This window comes from Trichomycterus rosablanca, chromosome 6 (assembly GCF_030014385.1).
Source record: "Trichomycterus rosablanca isolate fTriRos1 chromosome 6, fTriRos1.hap1, whole genome shotgun sequence".
NCBI lineage: Eukaryota > Metazoa > Chordata > Actinopteri > Siluriformes > Trichomycteridae > Trichomycterus > Trichomycterus rosablanca.
In genome coordinates, this window is record NC_085993.1 from 10,728,391 (window position 1) to 10,740,959 (window position 12,569).

Here is a 12,569-nt window from a genome sequence, read left to right on the forward strand (position 1 = left end):
TCTGAATGGCAAGCCACTATGGTTGCACATGAGTCCTGACATTACCTACTCTCTAAAGTCTGCAGCACAAGACACCACAGTGTTTCTTTTTTAGGGTGTTAAACTCGATATCCATTATTAGATGAGACTGTAAAGACCAGCACTTGGTTATCAAAAAATAAAACATAGCAAACTTTACACTTATCTCAGACACAAACATTTTGTAGTTCAAGATAAAAAAACACCACCACCTGTCCGATACAGCTTGGACCACAGTTACATGCCACGTCATAAATTTACTGCAATTGGTCGACTTACTCTTTCATCAATACTAAATTTGTTTTCTAAAGCATAATAAAAAACAGGATATTAAACCTGTTGATCTTAGTGCTAAAGGGGCAACCAAATCACTTGTAAAATGCAAGCACACTCACATTTGACTGGGTTGGGTTTAACGTTTTACATAAGGATATTACTTTACTGGTTTAAAGACAAGCTTGTAATAAGACAGGGACGATGGTAATAAGAATAAAATAGTTCAAGTTCATAAGTACTAGAGTATATAAAAACACTCATTTTCCAGAAAGTGCCACATGTTAAATGGTGTGAGAAAAACATAATTATTAGTGGTTTGCTTATCACAAATCCCATTTCGGCCCTGAAGTATTTTGCAAATTACATCAATGGCTGAAACAATTCCCCTTTTATAACATTTACATAGAAGTTTTAATTAAATTACACCAAATATTTAAGATCAACCATGAACAGAGCAAAAAAATCACAATTCAAAAGATTTTTTTTAAATACTTTGCAGTTTTTTTAATCAATTACATTTCCAAAAGGTGTTATGTTCCAGTTTCAATGTAAACTGAGTGCTTCAAAAAAATAAGTGCCAATAGTCTTATGAAAATCAGTACAAAGTCACTGTTGTCTGGCAGTCTAATTGCAGTTTGATCCTTTTTCAAAATCACATAAACCAGTGGTCTCAAGCGAAAATTCTGAGATGAACGAGGGGTTAAGAGTGGATTTTTTTTTAAAGTTCCATAATTGAGTGTGTATATACGTGTGTCTGTATACATGTTGAATGAAAAGGTATATATTGTTTTGGGCCGTGGGCGATCTATTCCGCTGCAACTTCATTTTCCACTTGCTGCCCTGTAGCATTTTCTGCATTTTTGGAGGCCTGTGAGAGCAGAATAAAGACGATGTGTTATTTAAAGTCCTGGAATTCATATACAACACATACAGTACATCTAATATACAAATAAACAGTCATTGACTGAATGCCTCACCTTCTTTTTCTTCTTCTTCTGTGCTTTACGACTTGCAGAGCTCTGTATCAGAGACTGTTTATTTAGAAAAAATATATAAATATAAAAGAAATAATTAATTACCAAGCACACGAACCATGCTAGAACCAACACATGCATTTAACCACCACTAATAAATTTCTGGGCACTGCCTGCACATTCGGACTTCTCTTGATCACGGTGAGTCACTGCTTCATTCAGTTTTATTTTTTTAATTTATACAAAGCTAATTAATTCCATGAATTTAATTTGGATTGAATCAACATACACTGTACAAATGAAATTATTGGGGTACCCTTTATTGTGTTGTAGTTACAACAATTGTTAACAGGTGTAAAAAAAATCAAATATATAAAGGAAATTATATGCTTCCAACTTTGCAGTTCACAAAACTTCAGTGGCCTGCACAGACCTGAACCCTGACTTCAGCCCCACTGAACAGCTTTGGAATGAACTAAATCAATTAAAGTGTTCTTGACCAACATCAAAACCCAGTCATACAAAAGCTTACAAAAGACTTCACAGTCTAGTGAAAAGCCTTTTTAGAAGAGTGGCTGTTAGCTGTATAGTTAAAAAGATCAGAGGTCACTCTGTTTTAATACCATTTGTTTTTAAAATGTGATGTCCAGCAAAGCTCACCTCCAAATACCTTTGGGCCATTAAACATACAAATGTACAAAATCTAAACTAAGATGAATTGTTCTTTTTAAAGAAGATTCTACATTTAACTTCCTACTCTGCAGCATTCGTTCTTAACAGGTCACAAGTCGAAAGGATTGAGGAATAACATGGGGTAACAATTCTAAACACATCTTCAATAACATTGATAATTCTGTTCAAGTTGGATACCTTTAGCTCCGGATCCTGAACGTCGTGCTCAGATTTGTAGAACTCTGGCTCAAATGGTCCAGTGGTGATTCTCAAAGGCCCATTGGCCATCAGCAGCACTGTGAACTTGAACTGAGTCACAAATTCTCCTAAAGAAAGAAAACAAAAAACCAGCCAATTTACTTTTCAGTTGATGTCGTTTCATGAACTGAAATTTGGAAAATGTATTAATTACTGAATACGTTGTTCCTCACCTTCCTTTTCATTAAGTACAGTGAAGGGCTGCAGTAGCTCATGTTTGGTACATTCGACCACTCCCAAACGGGCTTTGCCCTCATCTTCGAATGCCCTGCAGAAAGGAAAGGTTAGAGAGAAACTTACAGGACCTTGATCATGTGTGAGCTTCCCTGTTCTATGCTTGCACACATCACATTCAGTGACTGTATAATACTTGATACCTGAGAGTGAAAGGCATGGCGTCAAAGCGTCTCTCCACCTCACTGAAGAACATTCTGGAGGTTTTCATTTTCAGACCGTACTGTTTACTGGGGTCCCGCTTATAAATGGTGGTCCTTTGACCGCCATCTCTTGCCTGATGGAGAAAGTTAAAAAGATTATCAATAAACTATTGTTAAAGAATATACAGGCACAGACAAAGAATAGAAAACTCATGTTTAGTTGTCAAACTTAAAGCATATTTTTTTTGGCACTGAAAGAATGACTCCTAATTTGCATAACTCCTAATCTAATCAAGAAGAACCGGCTCACCATACACCCCTCCGACACTTGTCCAATCTGCAGCCCCTTTTGATCACCTATCAGTGTTGGGTTCTCACACAGAGCCCATGTGACCCCCTCCTTTTTTTCTATAATACACCCATAGAAATTACTCAGAAGTGAGTTGTGCTGAGCTAGTTTGAGGCCACACTGAGAAGCGGCTTTAAGTTGACATGACAAATCTGACGACCCGAGACTCCCAAATTAATTTAGTCTCGGTTCAATTTTAACTGAGCCACAAGGACCTAACTATAAGTCTCAGCCTGACCAAAATCACTCTGAGAAGTGGCGTTAAATTTTTAAAATGCATTTCCCCTTTCTAGTTGTATCCAATTATCCTCTATTGCTGATGACCTCCCCTGATCGAGGAGGACCATGACAATCACACGGCCTCTCCAACACATGCTCAGCAGCCGAAAACTTACTATCCCATGCACGAGGCGGGTTCATATGGAGTTCTGTATTGCACACCAGGTGTCGCACCAATCTAATCTCCATTATTGCCTGTCTCTGTACAGGTGCCATTAATTAGCCAGCAGAGGTTGTAATTGCAGCAGTTATAAGGAATTTCCTCTGACATTCTCGGCAGTGTGTTGGTGGTTTTTGTCACTGCATCTAAGTGCCTGGTTTTAATTTCTGACTAATTTCTTTTAGTGTATTATAGAACAATACATTGCTATATTATTCCTTTGGGTTTGTTAATGGCACTTCTTCATTAGGATTGCTGTTTATATTATTACCTTTCCTTCTCCTGTACTGATCAGCACATCCACAGCATAAACCTCATGGACCTCAAACTCCACCTTCTCATGGTCCTTCCTGTAAGAAAACACACACAAATGTTCTTACATTTTTTTGCCTTTAGGGTCAAACATTGTAAAGATGTTCTAAGATCTAAATTGTTGATTGTTTTTATAAATAATATTTTTTTCACTATATCAGCTAGATGAGCAGATCCGGTTCCACTAAGAAACACAAGGCGCAATACAACCATGCCAACCATGTCTGTGTAGGTACCTGCCCCACCAATAACACCTTTCAGATTTAAACCAGAAACAGAATGCTGCTGCCAGGATGCAGTGATTAAGATGCAAATCCCTAAATTTGGGTAACCTGCCAAAAAGGTTAAGAACCCCCACAATAAAAAGTGCATTTCTTACTTCTGCTGGTCTGTGGGGTTTTGGATGATCGTCTTTTCACCATCGATAACGTGTTGTTTTAACTGGTGGGACAGCATACCTACAGAAAGAAAGCAGAGAAACACAACTTAAGACAAGCTCAGGCCTAAATCTAAAAAAATGCACTGATTCAATCCCATCATTTTGCAAATAGTACTGCTATAAAACGCTATAGGAGTAAAAGCTAATCAGGTACAGATCCAGTACAAATATTCTCATAGTAACTGAGTCATTTGTCTGCAACACTGTTTGTTTGTTGTTGAATGGTTAAACATTACACAAAGTTAGTTCACAAGGTTATATCAAACACAGTCATGGACAATTTAGTATCTCCAATTCACCTAACTTGCATGTCTTTGGACTGTGGGAGGAAACCGGACCTCCCGGAGAAAACCCACACGCAACACTCTATTGTTCAGTAACATGAAACATTACAGGCATGATGGTGATCTGCTTGGGTTTGCTTGATATAGTAATTTGATTGTCCTTGCATCATCATACACCATCATACAAATGTCTACCACTTTATTAATTTCATTTTCATTAACCGCTTCATCCTGGTCAGGGTAGTGGCGGGTCCAATTTAACCCGAGAAAACAGGGGGCATAAGACAGGGTGCCAATCCATTTCAAAGTTTCAAGCCCACCCCACATGTATGTATAGATGCCCAGCTAGTCGACAGAACTGCCGAGATTCCAATGCAGATCTCAGCATTGGTGGTCTAGCATAACAGTGCTGTGTACCATGACAGTGTCATATACTTTTTTTATATGTACAGGAACATCAGCATTTTATATTTTGATGGACAGTTTAAACAGCAAAAAAAGGATCACAAAATCTGACTCACCCTCAATTGGATTGCATTTGAATGACTGGGCGATCTTGTTCCATGCTTCTGTGACCTGTGTGTTCTATTAGTGTAAAAGATAAAAAGAAGAGCTGTTTAAATATACAGGTCATTCATCTCTAACCTAAAGAACCTGCAAAACAGCAACGCATGAACTTACATGGTTGCCAGGTTTAACAAGACGAAGCGCTGCCTCCGCACACAAGTAGGCAGCTTTGATGACATCGGCTTTCCTGCCCGTCACGGGTGCTTCCTGGAAGGAAGTGAGTAATACATTCACACTGGAAAAATGACTAACAATAACACACATTATAAAACTATGAATAAATTCTCTATGCACCTTGCTGGCCCCAACAACAAAGCTATGGGCCACGTTTGAGATAAAGCCATCCACGTGGACTCCAAGATCACTGTACAGAAAGAAAGAAAAAAACAAGAATTAGAGCTGAATTAACCAGAAGCATCTGACATTTAAAAGAAAAACAACATAAGAAAGCAAAACAACCATCAATTTAACTTAAAATTAAATTAGAGCATTTGGTTTCGTGCTTTTCTGGAAGGTTTTAGCACAAATTTCAGGCACTCAGCATTTAGTTAGATGCATATGCACCGTTTTACTGGCAGACACAGCAGATATTTATGTGATATACACTGATCAGCCATAACATTAAAACCACCTCCTTGTTTCTACACTCACTGTCCATTTTATCAGCTCCACTTACCATATAGAAGCACTTTGTAGTTCTACAATTACTGACTGTAAGTGTAGAAACAAGGAGGTGGTCATAATGTTATGCCTGATCGGTGTATATGTCAGTAAAGCAGTGAGACTGCATGTTTTCAACTTACATTTGCATAGCTGCTGTCCAAAAATTTCAAATAATCATATTACTACAAATCAAAAACTAGCTTGTGACCCGAATCTTAAAAATTATAAATCTTAAAAAAATCCAGTTCAGTTACTCAAAACTTGAAAGGCAGATGTTTATTCCCTGTAAACCATTTGGCTTTGACCCAATTTTTCTGTTACAGCAAAACGTAATTTAAAATAACAATCTTATGCAAAGTATGAATATTTCTGGTTATGTTTATGTTCTGATGATCTTGAAAGCAAAAAAAAGTTAATATTTGCTTTTTAATGCACGTCAAATACTCAACCGCTTAATCCTAGTCAGAGTCACTGTGGTTCCAGTTTCATCCACAACCATAGGGTGTGATTTGCAACCTAGACAGGGCTGTGAAGCCCCTGACATAGCCAATCATGTCTGTGTAGATGCCCAGCTGACTAACAGCACTGCTAGGACTCAAACTGGGATGTCAGTAGTGGTGCTCAAGCGTAATAAGACTTAATAACTTAAGTTTGCTTTCTTGCAAATGATGTGTTAATTAAATGGTATCAGTTTATAAAGGGTGTTTGGGTGGCACAGCACTCAACCATGTCAGTGTGGGTTTAAATCTCAGCACTGCGATTGGGCTCCAATAACAAAAATGGAATTTAACCAGAAGTGTCCAAACTTTTGAACAAGATTGTTAGAAAAAATTTGGGAGAAGTGCCTGGTGAAATTAATTATTTTTGTCTGCAGAATTCCATATGCTCTAATAAAAGTATAACAATCAGACACATAACTAATGATTTACAACATCAATGCAGATCACTTCACACACTCATCAATCCCTACAGACAACAAAAAAGGAACAGTGAAGACCACAGACCAACAGGAAGCACAAGACAACCAGAGGGACAAAATTATACATCACAGAGACAAACACTGGGAAGGATGTACACAAGACATCAGACTGACAGGGTGGGGATAAGAAAACAATGCAGAAAAGAAACAGGCTTGCTACTGGTCTGAGTGGGAGTTGCCTACATTTTGACCAAGTCTCCATCTTTTAGTGTGTAGTCAGGGTCGCTCTTCAAGGGAGAGAAGTGGCATACACAGTTATTGACCGACACGCTGGTGGGGAACGCAATACCTGTAAGAAAGACAATCACCAGTCCTCAACAAAAGTGATTCTGCAAACTGGGTGTGCAAGAGAGCAGGAATAAACAAGGTGGACAAATCAGAAGCCCTGGTGTGTGAGACAAACAGATTTCTTGTCCCTGCGACTAGTTATTCATTGTTCATTGCTTCTGACTGAAGCTGGAGTTAGATCTACAAATCTGTTCAACTAACAGCAAGTTAAAAGTGAGTTTTAGTTTTATAGTTTGTATAGCCTGTGACATTTAATTTGTAGTCAAAAGGAACACAAAGAACTTCCAAAGCTTTTTTCAAAGCTGTTTTAGCCTCCCTCCCCGGCCATAAGCCCATCATGCCACTATTGCACAGCTGAGATTTGTAGCCGTGTAGCCCTTACTGTTTCTTATTAATGTCACTTCATAGTATTGCATATAATTACCAAACTCATAATTACAGCATGTAGTGTTTGATGTTAAATTAATCATTATTTGTCAATGCAATAAAATAGATGAATAAATAATGAGTTTATAATTTGTCCACCCCAACAAAAGAATAAAATAATAAAAAACGATTACAAAATTAAGACTTAATTCCTTTTATTCATGTATCTTAAATGTAAAAAGCTCTCTGATTTTTCCCCCCACTTACCTTTCTTCATGTCTTTCTCCTTTTTGAAGACCTTCCCAGTTTCTGTCATAATATAAGCATCTCCTTTTTCACACAGGCTCAGGACAGACACTCCTGGCTTGGCCGCCTCGATGACCACCCGCAGTGCCTCTGATAGAGAAAAAAACAAAAAATTGGAGCATTATAACAATGGATAGACATACTGAGTTCAAAATGACATTAGGTCAAACACCATGATGCTTACACTTACACTTCTTCCACATATACACCATGAAATCAGCCCTGGCTATTTCAGATTGTAGTTATAGTTTGAAGTAATATTTGAAATAAGTATGAACCTGACAAACTTTAAATCAATGAAGCAACCACAGGAACATTGCTGACGTTAGTTAATGCTCTAGCACAGTTCTTATCTGGTTGAAGACATTTCTCCACTATTGGAACAAAACTGACCCAAGTCAGAAAAAAACCTGAACATTAGAACAATGGATAGACATACTGAATTCAAAAGGACATTTGGTCAAACACCATGATGCTTACACTTCTTTCACATATGCACCGTCAAATCAGCCCTGGCTATTCTGGATTGTAGTCTGATTCAGTTTAAAGTAATTTTTTATGCAAGTATGCACCTGACAAATAAACTTAAATTCAATTAAGCAACCACAGGAACATTGCTGACGTTACTTAATCTTATCTGCTTGAAGAAGTTTCTCCACACAAAACTGACCCGAGTCTCATTTACCCTTTAGAAAAGAAAGCCTTTATTTATACTGTACAAGGAAATTCTTGTTCGGATATTGAGGTCAGAGCGCAGGGTCAACCAGTGCACAGCGGTCTGGAGCAAACAGGGTCAAGGGCCTTGTTCAAGGCTGCTTTGCAGAGCTGGGATTCAAACCTACAACCTTACAGTTGATATCCCAAAGCTTTTCCCACTGAATACAGTCATATGTGGTTCTTTACTGTTCTCTAAATGAAAATACAAACATCATATTAAAAAAGTTGGGACAGTATTTGTTATATTAATAAATTCTTGTTCGGAAATTGAGATCAGAGCGCAGGGTCAACCAGTGCACAGCGGTCTGGAGCAAACAGGGTCAAGGGCCTTGTTCTAGGCTGCATTGTAGAGCCGGGATTCAAACCTACAACCTTCCTCCACAAAGTTGAATCAGTTCATCTGGACACAAGTTGTGTCCAGATGAACTGATTCAACTTTGTGGATTTGTGTACCTGGATTATTGAGCATGCATCAACAGACTACAACCTTCCTGTTGGCAGCCCAAAGCTTTTCCCACTGAATACAGTCATATGTGGTTCTTTACTGTTCTCTAAATGAAAGTACAAACTTCATATTAAAAAGTTGGGACAGTATTTGGTATATTAATAAAACAGGGAGGGTTGTAAATTCTTTTGACATGAGATGACATGTAATAAAGTAATCAGGAGCACCAGGACAACTGTTGTAAAGAGGTTTAAAGTGTCAACTGTTGAAATTTCTAAGAGACAAACAGCTGAAGAGAAAAGATCCTCTGCTGTATAGATCAGAAACAATGCAGGAACAAACAACAGCCCTGAATGATCCAGTGTGTCAGAAATACAGAGACTGGGTCACACAGACCTCAGAGTAGCAGCTGCTCGACATACATACCGTTCAAAACGCACTTCAACACTAACTATTGAGCAAACCTTCGACTAAAAAGACCCAAACATGTAATCTTATGCTGACTGTTTTTCATTTTTATATTTAAATGTATTTAAACAGCCAACTTGCTACTTTATAAAGTAATTTTGTGTAGTTTGGAAGAAACATGGGTCGATAAGCCTAGAGTCTCATTTTCGCACCTGTATTCAGGAAAGCCCCGCCTCTAGCGTGAAACATCACAGGCGTTAAAAAAACAAGATCCAATCAGAAGCTTAGATGTGAGAACAGTAGCCAATCGGAACAGAAGAGGTGGTGTTTGCCAGAAATCGGGTAGGAAAAATAACGTCCGACTACAAGGTAGCAGATTAGCGAAGAACTAGCTGTCTTATTTTCGCACCTGTATTCAGGAAAGCCCCGCCTCTTGCGTAAACATCACACACGCGTTAACAAAACCAGATCCAATCAGAAGCTTGGATGTGAGAACAGTAGCCAATCGGAACACAAAAGGTGGTGTTTGTCAGAAATCGGGTAGGTAAAATAACTACAAGGTAGCAGATTAGCAAAGCACTAGCTGTGGATACTGGAAGCGGGGGCAGTGACAGGCAAGGCTAACGTTAGCCTAATAAGTCCAGCTATTTATGAATTGGTGCTATAAAATCCGTACATACATGACCAGACAAACAGCTCAGTGACCAGTATGTGCAACTAATCAAAATAGCCACATTTATCCGCTTAGACTGGCTAGTCCTGATAGCTAACAATCACAATATAGATATAAATGTGAGTAGGAGCAGATAGGCGAAACACATTCACATTATTAAAATATTTAACCCATATATCCGGCAGCGACTGAAGCGCGAGTGTTCGGTCAGTGTTTCCCTCAGTGCTCCTGGACTCAGTCACTGAGCTGCGTGTTCCACAGCACATGGCTGAGCAGAGTGTCAGAACCAGGCCGTTACTTCACTCTCCTACTCCACATTATCACCACTGTTCATTCTACAGCCTACTTACGGTTAGCAATGTCGCCGCCCATCTTATACTTGGTAACAACCAAGTCCTCGGCAATGGTCTGCTCCTGCTGTTCGTCGTCGGACATCTTTACAGCGAATCTCTCAGCGATTCCCAATCCGATGAGTGGAGCAGCAAGATCAGCCAGAGCAGCGAGAGGATCACCGCCACCGCGCTTCTGCACTCAGCCCCGCCCCAAACCACGCCCACTACTCTGCTGCGTCATCCAGCGTCACCGCGCAGCCTACCGCCAAAATACTAACCGCCTTCACCGATCAACCATAACATTAAAACCACCTCCTTGTTTCTACACACTGTCCACTTACCATATAGAAGCACTTTGTAGTTCTACAATTACTGACTGTAGTCCATCTGTTTCTCTGCATGCTTTGTTAGCCCCCTTTCACCCTGTTCTTCAATGGTCAGGACCCCCACAGGACCACCACAGAGCAGGTATTGCTGCTGGGCAGCATCCTGTGACCACAGATGAAGGTCTAGAAGATGACCAACTCGTCTCTGACTTTACATCTACAAGGTGGACCAACTTGGTAGGAGTGTCTAATAGAGTGGACAGTGAGTGGACACGGTATTAAAAAACTCCAGCAGCGCTGCTGTATCTGATCCACTCATACCAGCACAACACACACTAACACACCACCACCATGTCATTGTCACTGCAGTGCTGAGAATCATCCACCACCTAAATAATACCTACTCTGTAGTGGTCCTATGGGGGTCCTGACCATTAAAGAACAGCACGAAAGGGGGCTAACAAAGCATGCAAAGAAACAGATGGACTACAGTCAGTAATTGTAGAACTACCAAGTGCTTCTATATGGTAAGTGGGGCTGATAAAATGGACAGTGTGTGCAGAAACAAGGGGGTGGTTTTAATGTTATGGCTGATCGGTGTATATACGAGGGATCTTCAAAAAGTTTCTGCACCTTTTTTTCCTCTATTTGTTAAGAATTTTAAAAACAAATTACCTCACTTTTCTACAGTCACCTTTATCGTACCAACCTTTTAGCCACTGATGCACCGCTGCGTTCACATCATCATCACATAAAAATCTTCTTCCCCTTAAAGCTTCTTTTAGCAGTCGAATAAAGTGGAAATCTTATGGCGCTAAATCCGGACTATAAGCTTCTCTCAGTCTCTCAGTCACAATTACTACTCCTCCCACCTTCACCATTTCCAACATAAATATAAAGTCATAGCATGTATGACTTTTACTCAGTATACAGTAAACTGTACCACACAAATATTTAAGTAGCAACTTTCCAACTGTGCATTTTTCACAAATTTCCTCCCAATCTAGTCGTACCCAATTACCTGACTGCATTACGCTTCCTCTCTATTGATGCTGATCTCTGCCCTGGTTGAGAAGAGCCGAGACTGACACACGCCCCCTCCGACACGTGTGCAGTAGCCGACTGCCTCTTTTCACCTGCACGAGTTCATATGCGGATCAGCTTTGTGTATGGAGAGCCACACCCTGATCCCCAATTATCCCTCGACTCTGTGCAGGCACCATCAATCAGCCAACAGAGGTCCCATCCGGCTCCTACCTTGTATGAACAACAGCAGGCGTTTGAACATGTAGGCGCCCAGCCTGCCATATGGCAGAGCTGAGTTTCGAACCAACGAGTGTGCTAACGTGTTTTACTGCTGAGCCACCTGAGCGCCTGTTTGACATCTTTTTAAACTTTCCAATTTTCTGTATCAGTAAAGTCTGCTGTTTTAAAATTTTGGTTTGGCTGTCAACTATCTACTTAGCTTCTTTTTAAGGTAATATTTTATCTACTATCTTTCAATCAAATTCTTTTCATCTCTCCTGACTTTAAGTGAGTTTTACATCATTTTTTAATGGTATGTGTTGGGGACTAAATACACTAATTCATCCAGTGAAGTTTTGCCATTCTTTTGGTTGGCAAAACAACTTTACAGAGCTTCGTTATCTTCATCTTATATTGTGCATTATAAAACGGATAGTTCCGGTCCTAAAATCTGATTGGCTGAGCTGCGTTCGAAGCCGTTGTAAAATCCCCGATATACGCACACCTATGACCACCTCACATCATTCCATATTAATACGCCACTGAAAAGAAAAAGTACAAACTTGTTTGAACACTATTTTAAGTCATGTACTATACATGGAAATGTCCAGATTAATATAAACAGTAATCCTAATCATTAAGCGGGTGTTTCGTCCAAGAAATAGTGAAATAGTTTGTGGAAGAATGTTTATTGCGAATGTTATGTTCGCCCTCATGTTGCCTAGCAACAATGTTAACGGACTACCTGATTTCGCGGAAGAATGATTTTTGTAAGTGTTTTTGTAAATAAAAACATTTATAAATTGAACATTGTTGTATTTTATTATATTTTATGTTGACCGCCGTTTTATAAAAG

The 12,569-nt window shown here is 39.4% G+C and overlaps 1 protein-coding gene across 1 annotated transcript; it reads right to left on the minus strand.

Annotated features, from left to right (window-relative positions):
• Positions 1-772: 772 nt before the first annotated feature.
• On the minus strand, positions 773-10,336 carry pa2g4a (proliferation-associated 2G4, a). Its single transcript, XM_062997406.1, has 13 exons — positions 10,161-10,336; positions 7,529-7,657; positions 6,791-6,896; positions 5,260-5,329; positions 5,080-5,172; positions 4,920-4,983; positions 4,055-4,133; positions 3,635-3,713; positions 2,576-2,709; positions 2,372-2,466; positions 2,139-2,266; positions 1,272-1,325; positions 773-1,162 (listed from the first exon to the last, which is right to left on the minus strand). The coding sequence occupies exons 1-13, from the start codon at positions 10,243-10,245 to the stop codon at positions 1,100-1,102; spliced, it is 1,179 nt and encodes a 392-aa protein (XP_062853476.1). The 5' UTR covers positions 10,246-10,336; the 3' UTR covers positions 773-1,099.
• Between the last annotated feature and the right edge of the window lie 2,233 nt (positions 10,337-12,569).

Bases quoted from the DNA above. Each gene is read 5' to 3' on its own strand.
- pa2g4a (XM_062997406.1), bottom strand. From the start codon at position 10,245: ATGTCCGACGACGAACAGCAGGAGCAGACCATTGCCGAGGACTTGGTT. The intron at 7,658-10,160 runs GTAAGTAGGCTG...TTTCTCTATCAG, and splicing joins GGGCGGCGACATTGCTAACC to AGGCACTGCGGGTGGTCATC. The intron at 6,897-7,528 runs GTAAGTGGGGGG...TCTTTCTTACAG, and splicing joins GGAGAAAGACATGAAGAAAG to GTATTGCGTTCCCCACCAGC.